Genomic DNA, 17,414 nt, shown 5'->3' with positions numbered 1-17,414 from the left:
ATTTTATAAATAATTTACCGGTATCTTTCAAATAAAATAAATGATAACAATCATGCACCTTGTAAGGTAAGCGCGGATTGAAAAAAGTAGGTAATTCAGGCGTAAGCGCAACTCATCATTTCAGCGTACCGTCCCTTCTTCTCACTAAGCCACTTCGTCCTCGCGTTTGAACAGAATTTGATTTCAAGCCTTGCCCGAGAATCTTTGTTTGGGAGCACCTTAGTTGAAACTATACGCGAGTCCTAGAAGAAAGAATTTGCCTAACTACATGCGAAAGCTTTTCCTTACGCTGGATTGACAAATCATCCTTTGGGTCATACCCGCACTTGCAGTCAACCTTTTAAATTATTATAAAAAATTATTGTAAATAATATCGTGCAACCTTTCTAATCATATATTCGTTAGTTCTCAGGTTAATTTCATACTTTATTTTAAAGATTTTTTTTTTCTTTTAACCACTTTAAAAGTTCGAGTATAATTTAACCTTTTGATAATTAAAAAATATAAAAATAAAATATCTTAATCAGTTAATAAATATAAAAATGTTATATAAGTATAATTCAAAATTTATTTTAAAAAGTTTAATTTAGACCAAACAAAGGCATATGATTTATAAATTAAATTTTTATATAATTAAAAAAATATTTTAAAAAAAATAAAGGTGGAATAAGAGGACAAAAATTCATAAATATTTTCTTGTGATTTATTCTCAATTAATTAATAATTATTTCATAATGAGTTGTTAGTCAATGAGTTCCCAATTGTTTTTTATAACGTCAATATGAACATATGACATTTTTGGCCTTTGGTATATATATAATATATATGAGTAATAATAAATTAATTTATGGGGAAAATCCATAAAATAATTTTAAAAAATAGAGTAATAAATAAAAGGAGTGGTTACAGAATTAGTCAATTATGTGTGGAATTTTTTATTTTCAATATTATTATCTGAAAATAGCTGTCAAATTATAATTCTTTTACTTCCCCCAATTTCTTATCCAAAAATTAGGTCTAAATCTGACTCATCAGGGTCAATTTGGGTTTTAATAATATGTAAATCTAATTTCAATATTAAAATAATTAAGCATGCCTCATATTCATATTTTTTTATAAAAAAAAAAAAAAATATATATATATATATATATATATATATATATATATATATATATATATTTTAGTATTTAAAATTTATATATTCAACGCAAAACTACGATAAAAATTATTTTTACAGACCTATATAAGTCATTTCACCCTGTTTTATTTTCACTCACCTGCATCGAAATTTTTTTAATGGTGCATTTATTAATATAGGTAATAATTTTGAGACACAAATATATATATATATTATTAAAATAAGGTTTACTGAATCCGCCTAATTTAATATTAAAAATATTTATTTATTTTTAAACTTTTTTCCTTTTTGACTTTAATTTCAGCTCTTATCAGTTATCCAACACATATATATTTTATTATTATTATTATTATTATTTTCCAATCTTAATTATTTAAATAACTCCAAGTTGTGGTGGCTGTCATTTCTTTAATGCCCATTTTCTTAAATCATTAAGATTGAATTTGAAATTTTCATATATATTTTTTTTACTTAAAATTAAAGGAATTTAATTTGTAATGATTTAATACTTTAATATAATATTATTTTTTACGTCAAAATAATATTTTTTAACACTAATTTTTATAATTAACATTCAAATTTCGAAGGGTTTAAGAAACAATCGATTTAAAAATAATATCAATTTTCCAATATCCCACCTACATAAAAATGCAAAATTCGATATATTTCTCGGAATTTTTGTTAATATTTCTCGTTATGTTGGGTTCGATTTATTTAGATTCTTATAATACACGTTAACTAAAAGAAACCAAACAAGAAAATCTTGATTACCCCGAACAACAATCAAATATATCATAAACATCAAACCACATATCGATCAACCCCTTTCGAATTTCTCAATTTTTCTTCGAACCCTATTCCAAAACAAGAGTTTAGAGCCTCGTGTACCAATCCAAACCCGTAATCACTGTGTAACAGTCCATGCTTAAGATTCGGATTTGATACCTGATGGTCCTAGTATTCTCCTTCGACATGGTCACGTCATCTAATCTTTGCTTTTTAAGAGTGAAGACTATCCTCACAAACCAACATAAGAGTTGCTTTAAGTAAAGCACGCTTAACCATAGAGTTTTATGATTGACCCATCGAAAAAAAAAACGTGCACCTTATTGGTATAGAGAATGACTTTCAATCCTATCATCAAGATCCCACTATATGATATCGGTTTATTCATGTACTTCTCCTTTAGATTCAAGCCCATGAACCGACAAATACGACATACAAATTTGCAAGTAGGGTGACAAAACTTTAGAGGGTCTCGACGTTTCTAATCATCAATTTTGTATTCTATATATTTAAAATCATGTAGGTGAATGTGTGCAACATGTCTCTACAAACTTTTAATATGGGTGGACAGGTGGCAAGCATTGATAGGTCCTTTTTGTTAGTAGTAAAAGTTAGAACATTATTGTAATGAATTATTTGCGATGTTCATAAGTGATGGGTTTTGATTTTGTGTATTAAAACTAATTGAAATGATTGAAAAGATGTAAACATTATGATGGAATTTAATATATGAATATCGGGGTTGGTATATGTCATTCCAGATGCCATCCGATTTTGCTGAGAAATAATATTTAAAGTATATATCTTAATATTCTTTACCGTATATTTTATTTTATTCTCAATATTTCAATTTTATTCATATTTCTCGTTCTTAATAGATCTCCATATGGATTTCGAATGCCGAATGCCGCATTTGTTTGGATATTAATATCATTTTTTTTTTTATACAAATTTATTATTGTGTTGTCTCTTTATTTATTAATATTTTCTACGAAATTAAAATAAAATTCAAATAATATTTGCTAAATATTTATATAACTCGACAAATTTAGGGTCAAAATTGATTTTTTTTTTCTCGATTTAATATTAATAATGATTTTAAAGATAAGGATGATTTGAAAACATACGTGGCAAAGAAATTAGGTAGGGAAGATAAAATTTAATGAAATTTTAAAACACAGGATGTGATTAAAGTAATGGAATTGCCATATTTTCAACCTTGATGGAGTGTTGAACGAGTCTTGTTTTGTTTGGTGAAGTGAAATAGCCGAAGAAAATGAGAAAGCTTTAGAGAAGGTCACGTGTTTGTATCTTATAAAGGACGTTATTGGTATAGATAGTGACTTTCAATTGTTTTAAATTTTTCTTAGTCATTTTATACTCAGAGTCGTTCTTATTTAGATGTAGTATCGGTTGATTTGTGTATATCTGGTTTGTTCGGGGGGTTAGAGTTTGAGTTGAGTTAATGTTGTATTAATTGTTGTGACCTATTTTGCCATTTTGAGATAAAAGGGGTGTTGTGATGTATTTATGAGTATTAATGTTGTTGGAAGGCCCATTTAGTTTATTGCTTAAGTAGGCATCTTAAGCCCAATTGGGTTAAGCTTCTAATGTAATGTATTGGAATCACAAATAGGCTTCAAAATTTGAGAAGATAGCATCGAGACATTAGGAGAGTGTCACGATATTGAAGGGAGGTGGTGGCGATTCAAAGACGAAGCGTGTCGGCTGCTAATCGTTTATCACGACCTATTCCTTAACCAATGATTACGATATATCATTGTCCCCGAAATGGTGAGATTTGACGTTGGTTGGAGGAGAGAAAAGTTCGTGGAAACCTCTCTTTAGTAAACGCGTTACAAAAATCTTGAGAGGAAATCGAAATCTCAAAGAGATAATATATACTAGTAATGGGTTTGGACTGTTACAAATGGTATTAGAGCCAGACACTGAATAATGTGCTAGTGAGAAGGTTGAGCCCCAAAGGGGAGTGACATGAGGCAGTGTGCCAGCAAGGACGCTAAGCTTCAAAAGGGTAGATTGGGGGGTCTCACATCGATTGGAGAAGGAAATGAGTGTTAGCGAGGACGTTGGTCCCTGAAAGGAGGTGAATTGTGAGATCCCACATCGGCTGTAGAGGAGAATGAAGCATCTTTTATAGGGGTGAGAAAACCGTGAGGCTGATAGTGATACGTAACGGGGTAAAAATGAATAATATATGCTAGTAGTGGGTTTGAGTGGTTGCAAATGTTATAAGAGCCAAATATCGGGCTATGTGCTACCGAGGAGGCTAGACTCTCTAAGGCAGTGGATTGTGAGATTACAAATTGGTTGGAGAAGGGAAAAAATATGGAAACAGTGTGGAAACCTATTTCTAGTGAAGCCTAAAGAGGACAAAATCTGTCGATCGTGAACTTTTACCGTTATGATTCAGTACTCTTAGCTGCGGGGTGGCGGGTGGAGGAATGTTGGAGAAATTAGTTAGGAGTCGGGTTCCAAATGTGAAATATAATTCGAACATTTGACACGGAATTAAGATTAGGATAAATACTTAAAGAACATACTTAAGAACATAAAGCAATGTGTACCACTTGTAAGTGCAAGCAGGATCTAGAACGGAGGTGGCGGCGATGCAGGTAAGGCGCACTTTGGCCAAGGTTCATCACTTCTCTCCGGATGTTTTCCTTTATTACCAGATGTTTTCGGACACTTATCTTCCCGGTCAGCTTTTAGTCGCCGGAATGGTTTTAGGCGAGACTCCTTCGACGGCAGCCATGGTGGGGGAGAACTCTCCTGACTCAATACCATTTCACGTTGGAGCGCCGGTGGAGGAGAAGACTGACCGGAGCTTGGACAAATGGACGCCGCTAAAATCCCAAAAACTAGGCACGCCGCCCAAGCCGCCGCCGCCGCCATCCGGATTTTTGTTCACTGTGTTTCTGATTATGAATTAACTAACTACACATGTTCGGTATATAAATAATTTTTCAAATTTTTAATATTTTATTTACAATATAATTTTAATTTTGTTCCATATTATTGTTAAACTAAAATTCAATTTAAAATGTTATGAAAATATAAATTTGATGAATATTTATTTAAAAATTGGATTTAGAAATGAAAGGAGATAATTAAAAATAAAATAAAATATGAATTAAAACTTGGTCAAATCTCATTTTGGTTAATTTTGTCAACATAATTAATATTGTCAAATGAGAAATGGAGTGCATCAAGTTTATTTAATTCAGTTCGTAACATTAATTAATATTTTAATGTTTCCACCAACTAAATTGAATTGACAGTTTAAAAGGAATTAAAAAAAAATACTAATTATTTGAATTTTTCAAACTAATGATTTGCTTTTATTTCGTGTTTGTTAAAAAAAAAATCCTTTTTTATATTAAACATTATGCATAAATTATAATATACTTATGTTTAAAATTCTGATTAAAATAATGCCACCTTATTTGATTTCATAAATAAATGAATATTAAAAAGACAAATAAAACCTCGTAGAAAGAGTCTACCTTAAAATAGTTTGGAGGGTGATTTAGGAATCAAATTCTCCGAAAGTCAAGTATGTTCTCCTCGTCCCTTGTGACACCGTCATTTGGGTCGATAAGGTCGATTAGAACTAATTCATTGTATTCATATCTGTCGGCTAATTTAGGGAATGATCATGAGTTTACAAGTGAGGAATACTAACTCATTCGTTTGAGGCCTTTTGGGGAAGCCCAAAGCAAAGCTATGAGAGCTTATGCCCAGAGTGAACAATATCATGCTATTGTGGAGAGTCGTGTTCGTCTAACAATCTGTATACTATCTATCGTTGCTCTTTATTCTCACTTGCCTAACTCAACACGAATTGAATACTAAATAAATATGACATTCGTTAAATTGGTCGGAGAATTTCATTTCATAAAGTTTATTTAATTATAAAATGCAACAAATTAAAAAAAAAAATTAACATATAAAATTAAATATGACACAATATAGAACGTTGTAGTTTGTTCGATCTAAAAAAAAAAAAAAATTATATTGAATTCACGACGGCGGTCAACCAACACTATTCACTTTATCATATTTTCTCAAACATCTTACTTTGGCATGCATTGTTATTTTAGTTAGAACATAGTGTTAACAGTAGTTCAGTTGAACTATACTTAATGGTTGATGTATATAAAAAGTATACGATAAAAGGCATACTATGCGAGCGTCACTTTGTTTCGGCTCCTAAAATGGAGGTGGTGGCGCTTTAGGGACAGGTTGCTTTGGCCATGGTTTTCTGCGACCCTTTTCATCCTTGGACGATGGTGCTTCAGCTTCATCTTCTCCACTAGCCTTCTCTGTAACCCTAACTCTTATGGGGCGGCGAAATAATAGCTTCCCAGAAGGTGAATGGCATGTCGGCGGTGGCAGAGGAGAAGGGCCAACCATGGCGCTTGCCCTGGCTTCCAACGGCACCCTTAGAGCGATGGATGCTACCAAAATACCTAACATTAGATTGGCCGTCGAATACCCCATTTCCCCTTTTTTCCTCCTTTTTTGCCTTTTAAACAAACCTCTCCTACTTGCTTTTAAAGGCAAATTTGCCTTTCTTTAATAATATTCAATTTGTGACTCCGTAATTATTTCGATAAAAAATAGTATCGACTTGTAAAACTTGTGAGCGAAGTATAATATGTGACATTGTCTGAAAGTAACAACATCGTCGTAAGAACGAGCTAGTAAAATAAAAATGAGTGTAAATATTCAGAGATTTTGCGTAATATTAGTTTATATTATATTCATAAGACAAAGACCGGCTCAACTTGAATATAATCAAATATTACTTTGTTTAATTTTTCAACCTAGTTAGGGTAATTAAGAAGTCAACTTCAAAAAGCTTATTTTACCAATATAAAACTTAAGTGGCACAATAATCGATATTTAAAATTCATTAGCTCAAAATACTTATGAAATTCTGGTAACATTTTTTTTTACTAAAAAACATAGATATTCTTGTGAGATCCTACATTGATTGTAGAGGAGAACGAAACATTCTTTATAAAAGTGTGAAAATCTCTCTCTAATATCTGCTACAAATGGTATTAAAGTCAGACACAGGAGAGTGTCAGTGAGAACATTGGACCCCAAGAAAGATGGATTGTGAGATCTCACATTGGCTGGAGAGGGGAACGAAACGTTCTAGGCTGGTTCCAAGGGGATGGATTGTGAGATATCTCTTATTATTTACGAGGGTGTGGAAATTGTGAGATCCCACGTTGGTTGAAACCTAGATTGTGAGATCCTAAGTTTGTTGGAAAAGGGGAATGAAATATTAAAACATTCTTTATAAGAGTGTAGAAACTTAGAGAAGCTGGGAAAGGATGCATTCGATAACGAACGTGTATAAAAAATAATAATGAACACTTTTTATTTTACAATATTGTTTTAAATGGAAAGACGTTACTCAAATACAAAATAAAATATAAATAAATGAATCATAACCAACTTTAAGAACACCTTATGTGTAAATGAGTTTATGGTCCTAAAATGGAGGCGGTGGCGATTTGGCGACAGGTTTCTTAGGCCATGGTCGTCTGGGACCCCTTCTAACCTTGAATGATGGTGGTGGTGGTTCAGATTCGTCTGCCTTCTCTTCAAGGCTAATTTTGATAGAACGGCCAAATGATAGTGTCCCAGAAGCTGAATGGTAGATTGGCGGCGGCAGAGGAGAAGGGTCAACGACGGCGCTTGCGGTGGTTGCCGACGGTGGCCTTACAGCAATAGATGCTACCAAAATAACAATGTATAGATTAGCCATGGAATACCCCATTTTGATCATACAAACTGTGTCTTAAACAAACCTCTCCCACTTGGGGTTTTATAGGCAAAATTGTGAGCGAAAATATGTGACTATGTCCACGTTTTCATGTCTTCATTCAAAAACGGCTAAATTAATATAAATACCTTCGACTTTTTTTCTTTATTGAAACCGTTAATACTTTGATTCTAAAAAAATATTAGTAACTTTTAAAATAGTTTTTTTTTTTTTTTTTAATGTTTAAAAATACCCTTTTTCATTATTACTCTTTTTTTAACTTTTTAAAAATTTTGAAATAATAAGGTTTTTTTTGTGGCATTTAAGGTATGGTTGTTGATTGATATGTAATGGGAAGTAAAATTAATTAGTGTAAAGTCAATAGTTTAAAATATAATTAGGGTTATAAAAGTGAGATTTTGAAACACAAACACCAAGTCAACGTTAAACTTGGTCAATTCTCAACCAAATATAGACAAGACTTTGATTACAACCAGTTCCCATTTTCATTGAATTCAAACCTTGACTTTTAATTTTGGGTATCAACCCTTCTTCCTATATAATTGTAATAGAGGTTAATTGTAATAGAGGTTAGTGATGAGTTGTGATTTATCTAATTGATATAATATTTATTAAGTATAAATAGGGTTTTTCTTTTAAATAATTAAATAAAACGAACAATTCAATGGTTAAACCCAACCCAACCCAACTCGAAGAATACAGAGGGATTGAATTGAGTAGTGAATCCTATTCTAAACATTTGGATCACCAATTAAAAAAACGGTCAAATTTAGAGTTAGTCTAAAGATGATGTATAAATATTGCTGGCAACATATCTAGAATGGGGGTGGTGGCGACTTTCTAACGTGATTGGGAGGCCATTGAAAATTGGGCGGCGGTGACGACACCGGCAGCGATGGAAGAAGAGTTTTTCTGTGATAAAGAGAAGAGTGAGCATTGGCGTGCACCTTACTTTTCTCGGTGGTTTAATCATAAGAATTTTATGGTTAAACATGTTTTAGTTAGAGTAATTTTATGTTGTGACCGTGTCACAAGGGATTAAGAAGAATGTCAAGATTATTAGATGTCGAGCTTGAATTCTAAATCTTAAGCATGAGTCGTTAATTGTACAATTAATTGTTTTTCTCTTTAAGTTATTTTTTTTTTTGATACCTTGACTTTTAAAAACATAATATTTAACTTAGATCTCACATCGATTCGAGAAGAGAACGAGTGTCAGCAAGGATGCTGAGCCCTGAAACAAGGTAGATTGTAAGATCCCACATAGGTTGATTGGAGAGGGGATCGAGTGTTAGAAAGGACGTTGATCCTGACAAGGTAGATTGTGAGATCCCACATTGGTTAATTAGAGAGGGGAATGAGTGTCAGCGAGGACGCTGAGCCCAGAAACAAGGTGAATTGTGGGATCCCACATTGGTTGATTGAAGAGGGGAACGAGTGTCAGCGAGGACGCTGAACCTCGAAGCATGGTAGATTGTAAGATCCTACATCGGTTGGAGAGGGGAACGAAACATTCTTTACAAGGGTATAGAAACTTCTCTCTATTTTAAAAATTCCGAAGGAAAACCTGAAAGTGAAAACCTAAAGAGGACAATATCTGTTAGCGGTAGACTTAGTTGTTACAATTTAACCCGACTAACTAGGGTTTGCTTAAGTTGATAGATAGACCTTTTACGAAAAGTAACGAATTTAAGACTTTAATAGTAAGTTTATATGAAGAAACAAACTATATATTATAGATCTTTATCAACATAAGGTAGAATATGGCAGATTTAAATCCAATAATTATTCAGTATGTATAAATATTACATGCATGCAACATATCTAGAACGGCGGCGGCGGCGACTTTCTGACAAAATCAGGAGGCCATTGAAATTTGGGCGGCGGTGGTGACGGATTTGTGGCCTTTCCACATGGCGGAGGCGGCGGCGGCGGTGGTGGTGGAAGAGTTTTTCTGTGGTGACGAGAAGAGCGAGCATCGACGGCGGAGGGGAAGCCCAAAGAAAGGATTAATACGGCTAACACGGCGAAAACGAGAGGAGGCATTGAAGACCTCATTTTTAGTGGTTTGTGTGTTTAATGCGAAATTGGGGTTTGGTTTAGGGTTCATATAATGTCGCACCACACCAACCACTCCCGGCGGCTGCTTCATATTTCTCTCCAACTTGGTCAGAGCAATTATTAAAATATGTATACATATATATATATATATATATATATATATATATATATATAGATAACATGTTTAATAATTTCTAAATTATAATGTTATTATTGTATGAGGGGGTTACCAAATTATTCAACATAGGTTAGCTAAAATTATATAATTATTTTAATCATATTGTTTGTATATATGGATTACCCAAGGGAATACATTAAATATACTTTGACCCGGCTCATTTGGTATATATAAAAGGCAACATTTTATTAAATTACATGGACGTTACCTCCCAAATGACCGAAAACGAGTTAAAGTGAAATTGGATTTGGATTCGAAATTTGAATTCGACATCGGATAGTCCTACCATTTTCCTACGACATGTTCATGTTACCTACGTTCAGGATACTATAGAAAGTGAATATGCTAAGGAAGGTTATAGATTCGGTCTAGAGGATGAAACTTATAATATCGTAGCTGCTCGTGGTTATTTTGGCCGATTGATTCTCCAATATGCTAGTTTCAACAACTCTCGTTTTTTACATTTCTTCCTAGCTGCTTGGCCTGTAATAGGTATTTGGTTCACCGCTTTAGGTATTAGCACTATGACTTTCAACTTAAATGGTTTCAATTTCAATCAATCTGTAGTTCATAGTCAAGATCGTGTAATTAATATCTAGGCTAATATTATTAACCGTGCTAATCTTGGTATGGGAGTTATGCATGAACGTATGATTACATTGCCTATGTTCCTAGCTTTTTAATAGTGAACACTACTATCTCCATAGACCAACACAAGTCGATATAACATGTTTTTGTTAAATAAACTTTAAATGCTAAACACCAATTTTAGTTAATTTGTTAGGAGAGTTTAATTTGAAAAGTTAGCTGTGAAAGAAAAACGCGAACAGGCGGTAAGAATAATGACAGGTTTATGGTGGCTGTAAGAAGAATACAGAGAAGTAATAGAAAAAGGGTTTTAGATAAACTCAGTGTTCTTTGTCTCTTTGTTTCTCCACCCTCGACATCTCTTTCACAAATACGCAAATAGTATTTTTTCACGAATTGGTATCAGAGCGTTCTATCGTTCGTGTGTGAGATTTATTTCACATGTATATTAGAAAAAATTTCACGAAATCATCCGACGTAGAATTGCTACAATAAAGTAAGCATATTGTTAGTATGGTAATAACTTTTATTTCTTTTAAGTCGTTCGTAGTCATTTTATCCGCTGTGATTCGTATGTAGTCTCAGTTTATTCATGTACCCTTCCTTTACTAAGGTGTCACAACTACTGATTTATGTAGTTACGAGCATTTTACGCACAAAACAGAATTGAGATAACAACTAAATTACTTAAAACACCAACCAACAAGACCAGCAAAAGCATTGAAAAACACGACACGACACGGCACGACACAAAACAAAGGGGGTTTACGAACAAAAATGAAAATCCACAACCATGCAACAAACGAAGAACAAAACTATAAATGAAAGTGAGGACGAACGTCTAAAATAGTGCATGCATGCTGGAATGTTGATATCAAAACAGTTCCTACTCCATACCATAATGCCCCAAGTAAGGAGGTGGTGGCGCCCTTGGCTGGACGTGAGGTGGCCATTGATATCCTCTCTTCCAACGCCCTGCAGGCTGTGGTTTGTTCGTGGGCGGCGAAGAAGCCCGATGGTCAATGGAATTGGCTTCTTTCAATGCCAGACATGGCGAGAGAAGCAAGAAGAACACAATTAAACTTCATTTCTCAATACCAAATTAGAGAGGCTTTAGATGATGAACAACAACACTTCATTCCTCAATTTATATTACACAATTATGGTATTTAATTAACTAAAACAGTATTTCTTTGAAATTTTTTGTTTTTTTCTTAAACAAAAAAAAAAAATATCAAATTCCAAAAGATTCTCCAATTTAAACCTGGTAAAAAGAATCAATTGTATTTTATTTATTCATCAAAAATCGTGCAGTTACCTTAATTATGTTGCACTAAATATTTTATTAATCAACTCCAACATGATTTAATATCACTTAAACCAAGTTAAGTAACAATCGAGTTAAAAATGATAATATCGGCTAGGTGTGAACTTAGGTTGTTACAAATAGTATCATATTAGATATCGGGCTGTGAGCCAACTATTGTGTGTCAAATGCTACAACCACAAAAATATGATACCGATTGTTGTAGCAAAATTGGAACGAATGTACTCACAACCACAATGAACGAAATTACACAAAGAGACACTGTAACAGCCTAGATCCACTGCTAGTAGATATTTGTCGTCTTTGGGCTTTCCCTTTCGAGCTTCCTCTCAAAGCTTTAAAACGCGTCTGCTATGAGAAGATTTCTACACCCTTATAAATTGTGGTTTGTTCTCCTCCTCAACCAATGTGAGACATTACAGACACCAAGATATTTATGTGGTTCGGAGAGAAGAAGTTTGATATGGAAATCAACCCAAGGGAAAGTATGGAACGGATTACCTTGATGATCAAGATCAAGAGTAAAGAAAACTCGTTTCTAAACTCGTGATTTGAATAACTCCACAAGAGGTTTGATCAATACCACTTGAATGACTCTACATGCAAGTTCTAAACACAAGAATTTCAAAGAAGTTTAGCTCTGAACAAAGCTAAAATAGAAATTCTATTCTTAATTCCAAAATCTGATGTCTAATCAAAGAAAAGAAGGCTTTATACAGCTTTTACAAACCTTAACATATGTGATACATAACTCAAAAATTAAATGGGCTAGTAAATGAGAAATACCATAACATCGGTATTAAAATGGCTAGTTAATGGTGGAATACAGTAACCCAGGTGGGTTACAATATAACCTTAACTCCTGTATTTAAAACTAGCTTAAATATGGCAACAAATAGTTAAACTATAATTAAATAATGCAAATAATAAAATGTGCTTATTAGTCATCCTCGAACTATTTGATAAATTCAGCGGAGTTCATTAAATGCAACTTAAAGTGCATTTAATTCATCTCTGTCTTGAAGCTCAACTTTGCATAACATATAAGGGAGGTCTCCAATGTCTTCTAGAATTTCCTTTGATGAGCTCACCATAGCTTGAATATAACTGTATAAGGTTTGTTGTAGCTTCTTGGCTCTTATCCTTGTAATTGGACCTTGAGGTATGGAAATTCCTTGGTCGTGGTTCATATCAAAGTTTCCTTACATTCACGGGTAGCAACCAATCACTAATAATCAAAGTATTACAAGTGAATACCTCACTCTCACACTGCAAAGTCTCTCAGTAAAATGTCACTCAAGAATACAATGTGACACACAAAACTCAATCAAATTTCGATATCAAACAACCTCCTGAACAAGTTCATTGTATAGGGACAATTGTTTGAATGAAACGTTATGGAATTAAATAAGATTAATATTAGAATGGTTACAAAATTAATAAATCATAAAGGTTAATAACTAAATTAAATAAAAAAAAAACTTATGACAATTTACCGAGAAAACATTCATTACCCTCAAAACCTCTTCCCTAGTAGAAGCGTTTTAATACGTTGAAGGGAAGTAAAAAAGCACGGTGAAAATGAGAGGGTGAAAAACAGCATAAAATTTAACAGCAATGAACAAAAATATTTATTATTTATATCATCTTCTTCAGTAAACACACAACAAAAATTGGAAAATGTGATTAAAAAATAGAAAAATAAAAGGAAAGAAACCCTAAAAAGCCCTCCCCTCTGACACCCATAAGAGGTGGTTTTAGGACAGCGGTTTGTTAGAAAGGAGGTGGCGGCGATTTACGGGTGTGTCTTTTTGGCCATTGGAACCTGGGGGGCGGCGGCGGTGGCGGCGAACGGAAGCGTCTTCTCCTTGCTAGCAGCTCATATTGATGCGGCAGAAGTGGCGGTGGAGGTGGCGGTGGCGGAAGTGGGTGAGGGCGGGCGGCGGATGTGGAGGGGATTGGGAAGCTGAAAAAGAGGAGTAATGCAAGTAAAACAAAGGCCATTGGACGCTCCATTGTTTCCCTTTTTTTTGTTTGTTTGGATTTAATTCATTAATGGGTTTTGGTTTATAATGGCATTCAAAATTTTGTTGGTTTTTTTTTTATAATTTAATTATATTGTCCACTTGGTGTAATAGTCACGGGTGGCCATAATATGATGCTTCCTTGCTGTTTTCAGAACCCACTTGTCTTCTTCCACTAAAAAACATCCACTTGTCAAACATATCACCCTCTCAATAGAATAAAAGAAACAAAAATAAAATTAATCCCATTTGCATTCTTAATCTAAAGAAAATTAACGTTAAATTATAAGTTTAATCGCTAAAAATTTACGATTCGAGCTTTTCTAAGGTTGGTTGCGTTTTGTTTGAAGATTCTCCGAACTATTTTGGCTGATCTAAGGAGTATGAGTTTGAGTTTGAAGGTGACGTGTTTGGACTAAAGGGAGTATGAGTTATTGAGGTTGGAAGAAACGGGAAGAAACAACGATCACGCGTGGATGTTATTCCCAAGGTTATGGATGATCGGGTAAGTTGGACCGATCCAACCCAATTTAGTTGGACCTATCAGTCCGGTCCAATCGAACTAATCATGGTTTGGTCTATTTAATTTTGATTTTTATGGAATTCTTTTCTTTTATTTTTGACGAGTTTGGAGAAATTTAGAGTTCATAATATATGGACCCCAACCGACCATCACTGAGTAGTATTTCAAAATTTTAGATTAAGAAATGGTTGTGGGTTATATTGGAGCATGTTTTAAAAAGTTTAATGTGAAAGATTTGTTACGAATTGTGTTAGCTTGATTGATGAAAAGAACGTCAATATTATGTATGTTTTGTTTGCTTTTATCTATGCTCTTATTGAAAGAATTTACAGGTTTGCAACCTAACTTTTAATTATGAACTCGACTTGACTATCGAGGACATGTATATCATTTTTAGTTGCTGGGTATGATTGACTCGACTATTGACGAATAGTTAACCTACTCTGATTAGAGGGGTCTGCAATAATATCTATACGATCATGGAATCTATAGAACTGTGAATTCCTATTATAACTATTTTTTTTTTTTAATTTCAATTTATTGGATCATTTCTTTTGTAAACACAACAAAAATTAGAAAATGAGATTAAGAAATAGAAAGATAAAAAGAAAGAACCATGGGAGGTGGTTTTTCAGTTCCCAATTGGTGATGCTTGCAAAGGGTAGCAGTGTGTTAGAAAGGTGGTGGGGGCGATTTACGGGTGGGCCTTCCTGGCCATTGGAACCGGGGCGGTGGCGGCGAACTTAAGCGCCTTCTCCTTGCTACCACCTCATATTGATACGGTAGAAGTGGCGGTGGCGGTGGCGGTGGCGGTGGCGGAAGAGGAACAATTCTTGTGTGATAGAGAGAAGGTGGTGGGTGAGGCAGGGCGGCGGATGCGGCGGGGATTGAGAAGTTGAAGAAGAGGATTAATGCAACTAAAACAAAGGCTATTCGACACTCCATTCTTTCCCTTTTTTTTTTTGTTTGTTTGTTTGTTTGCATTTAATTCATCAATGGGTTTTGCTTTATAAATGCCTCACACCAACCCAACTCTCTCACACACATTAACCTAATTTCCTCGTCACTTCCAACCCCAACTTTCCGTATCGGTGTGAGAGGGAATCAAAGCATTACTCATGAGGGTGTGAAAATCTCTACCTAACAAACATGTTTTAAAATCATGAGGTGGATGACTATACGTAACGGATCAAAATAGACAATATCTGTTAGCGGTGGGCTTGAACTGTTACAAATGGTATCAACGTTGGATGATGTGCCAGCAAGAACGCTGACTCCCAAGGGGTTGAGAGGGGAATAAAATATTCGTTATAAAGGTGTGGAAACCTCTTCCTAATAAACGTAACGGTGATACGTAACGATCCAGAACCGATAATATCTATATCGTCAACTAGGTCTAATATGTCAAAACCGAATCCATGGTCAAACTAGACGGCATGGAAGGTTAGCCAATAAAGGAAGTTTGAGCTTTTCACGCGTTTTCTTGTTTTTTTTTTTGTTTATCCGCAATGTCGTTGTGTTCTTTAGTTACCACTTGGTTCATATTCAAACAAAAGCTTTAAAGAGCGGCCCCATTTTGATGCTACTATCTCATGCTTTTTTTAAGTCTTATTTTGTATTTTAAATAAAAACTCAGACACGAAGCCATAAAAATGATAAAGAACATTCAAAAAATTATTATGGAAACCTCTCCCTAGTAGGCACGTTTTAAAATCATGAGCCTAATGGCAATACGTAATGGGTCAAAGCAGACAATATCTCCTAGCGATGGGCTTAAAGTGATACAAATGGTATCAAAGTCAGACACCAAGCAGTGTACCAACGCGGACACTAGGCACCCAAGGGAGGTGGATTATGAGATCTCACGTTAGTTGGAGAGGCGTTCCCTTATAAGGGTGAGTCATTCCGAGAGTTGTAACTTTCACAGTTTAGCGGATATGTATTCTATAATTAACCACTAATGTAAATGTAATTTAAAATAAATAAAAGTCTTAATCAAATATCATAACTCTAAACTATCATAAATAAAATTTTATTGTTCTTTAATGTGACATAAAATGAAATATCTCGTGATAATTTAAATAACATTTTTTTCACATCTTTTTTGAAATTTATCTTACATGATTAATATCTCGGTCGTTCATATTAGGTTGACATAAGAAGTAAGCAAATTAACATATGATGCAACACACGAGGTGTGTTAGAAAGGAGGTGGAGGTGATTTATGGGTGAACTTTCTTTGCCATGGCATAGGATGCGGCGGCGAAGGCTTGAATTTGTGCCTGTTCTTGGGTGGTGGTGGTGGTGCGAGCTGCGTGCAGACTGAAGGAGGAGGATATGGGAGTTTTTTAGACGGAAACGGCGGCAGAGGCGGCGGCGGAGGCTGGTATTGATGAGGATTGGTGCATGGAGATGGGTGAAGGGAAGGTGCAGCCAATTTTGAGGGGAGATCTAAAGAGAGTAATGCAATGAGAAGGGAGAAGAGATAGAAGGAGGGCAATATTAGAGACCCCATTTTGGTCCCTTTCCAATTCAATTAAGGTTCTATGTTTTTATAACAAAATTTTGGTTTTAAAATAAATTGATGTATAGTTTTGAGATGTCTATATTTTTGGTGCAAATAGACTTGGAATACTATTTCGTTTTTGGTAATGATTTGGTCACGTTGGAACTTTAACATCTTTTCTACGTAATCAACCAATATGACTTAAATTCTTGTCTTTATTACCAACATTTCGATGCATATAATTGAACCCATCTCATTTGTTTCAAAATTTGACGAGTATGAAAAAAGTTAAGATTTTTAAGATTTAGAATTAGGGACGTGCAGGAGTTTGGATTGGGTTGAGTTGAAGAAATCTTTCTAATTTGGTGGAGTTACAAATCTCACGTACATTGAGATATTTCTCTGTTATGGTGAGTACGGACGCGTACATTACAATATTATGATATTATACAGACTTCT

The 17,414-nt window shown here is 34.2% G+C and overlaps 1 protein-coding gene across 1 annotated transcript; it reads right to left on the bottom strand.

Annotated features, from left to right (window-relative positions):
* Positions 1-16,649: 16,649 nt before the first annotated feature.
* LOC111809296 (extensin-3-like) lies at positions 16,650-16,964 on the bottom strand. The gene has a single exon (XM_023695739.1). The coding sequence runs from the start codon at positions 16,962-16,964 to the stop codon at positions 16,650-16,652; it is 315 nt and encodes a 104-aa protein (XP_023551507.1).
* Between the last annotated feature and the right edge of the window lie 450 nt (positions 16,965-17,414).

This window comes from Cucurbita pepo, chromosome LG13 (assembly GCF_002806865.2).
Source record: "Cucurbita pepo subsp. pepo cultivar mu-cu-16 chromosome LG13, ASM280686v2, whole genome shotgun sequence".
In the NCBI taxonomy this organism is placed as follows: Eukaryota; Viridiplantae; Streptophyta; class Magnoliopsida; order Cucurbitales; family Cucurbitaceae; genus Cucurbita; species Cucurbita pepo.
Note: the sequence above shows the minus strand (reverse complement) of the source record. Positions and strands in the feature narration are given on the sequence as shown.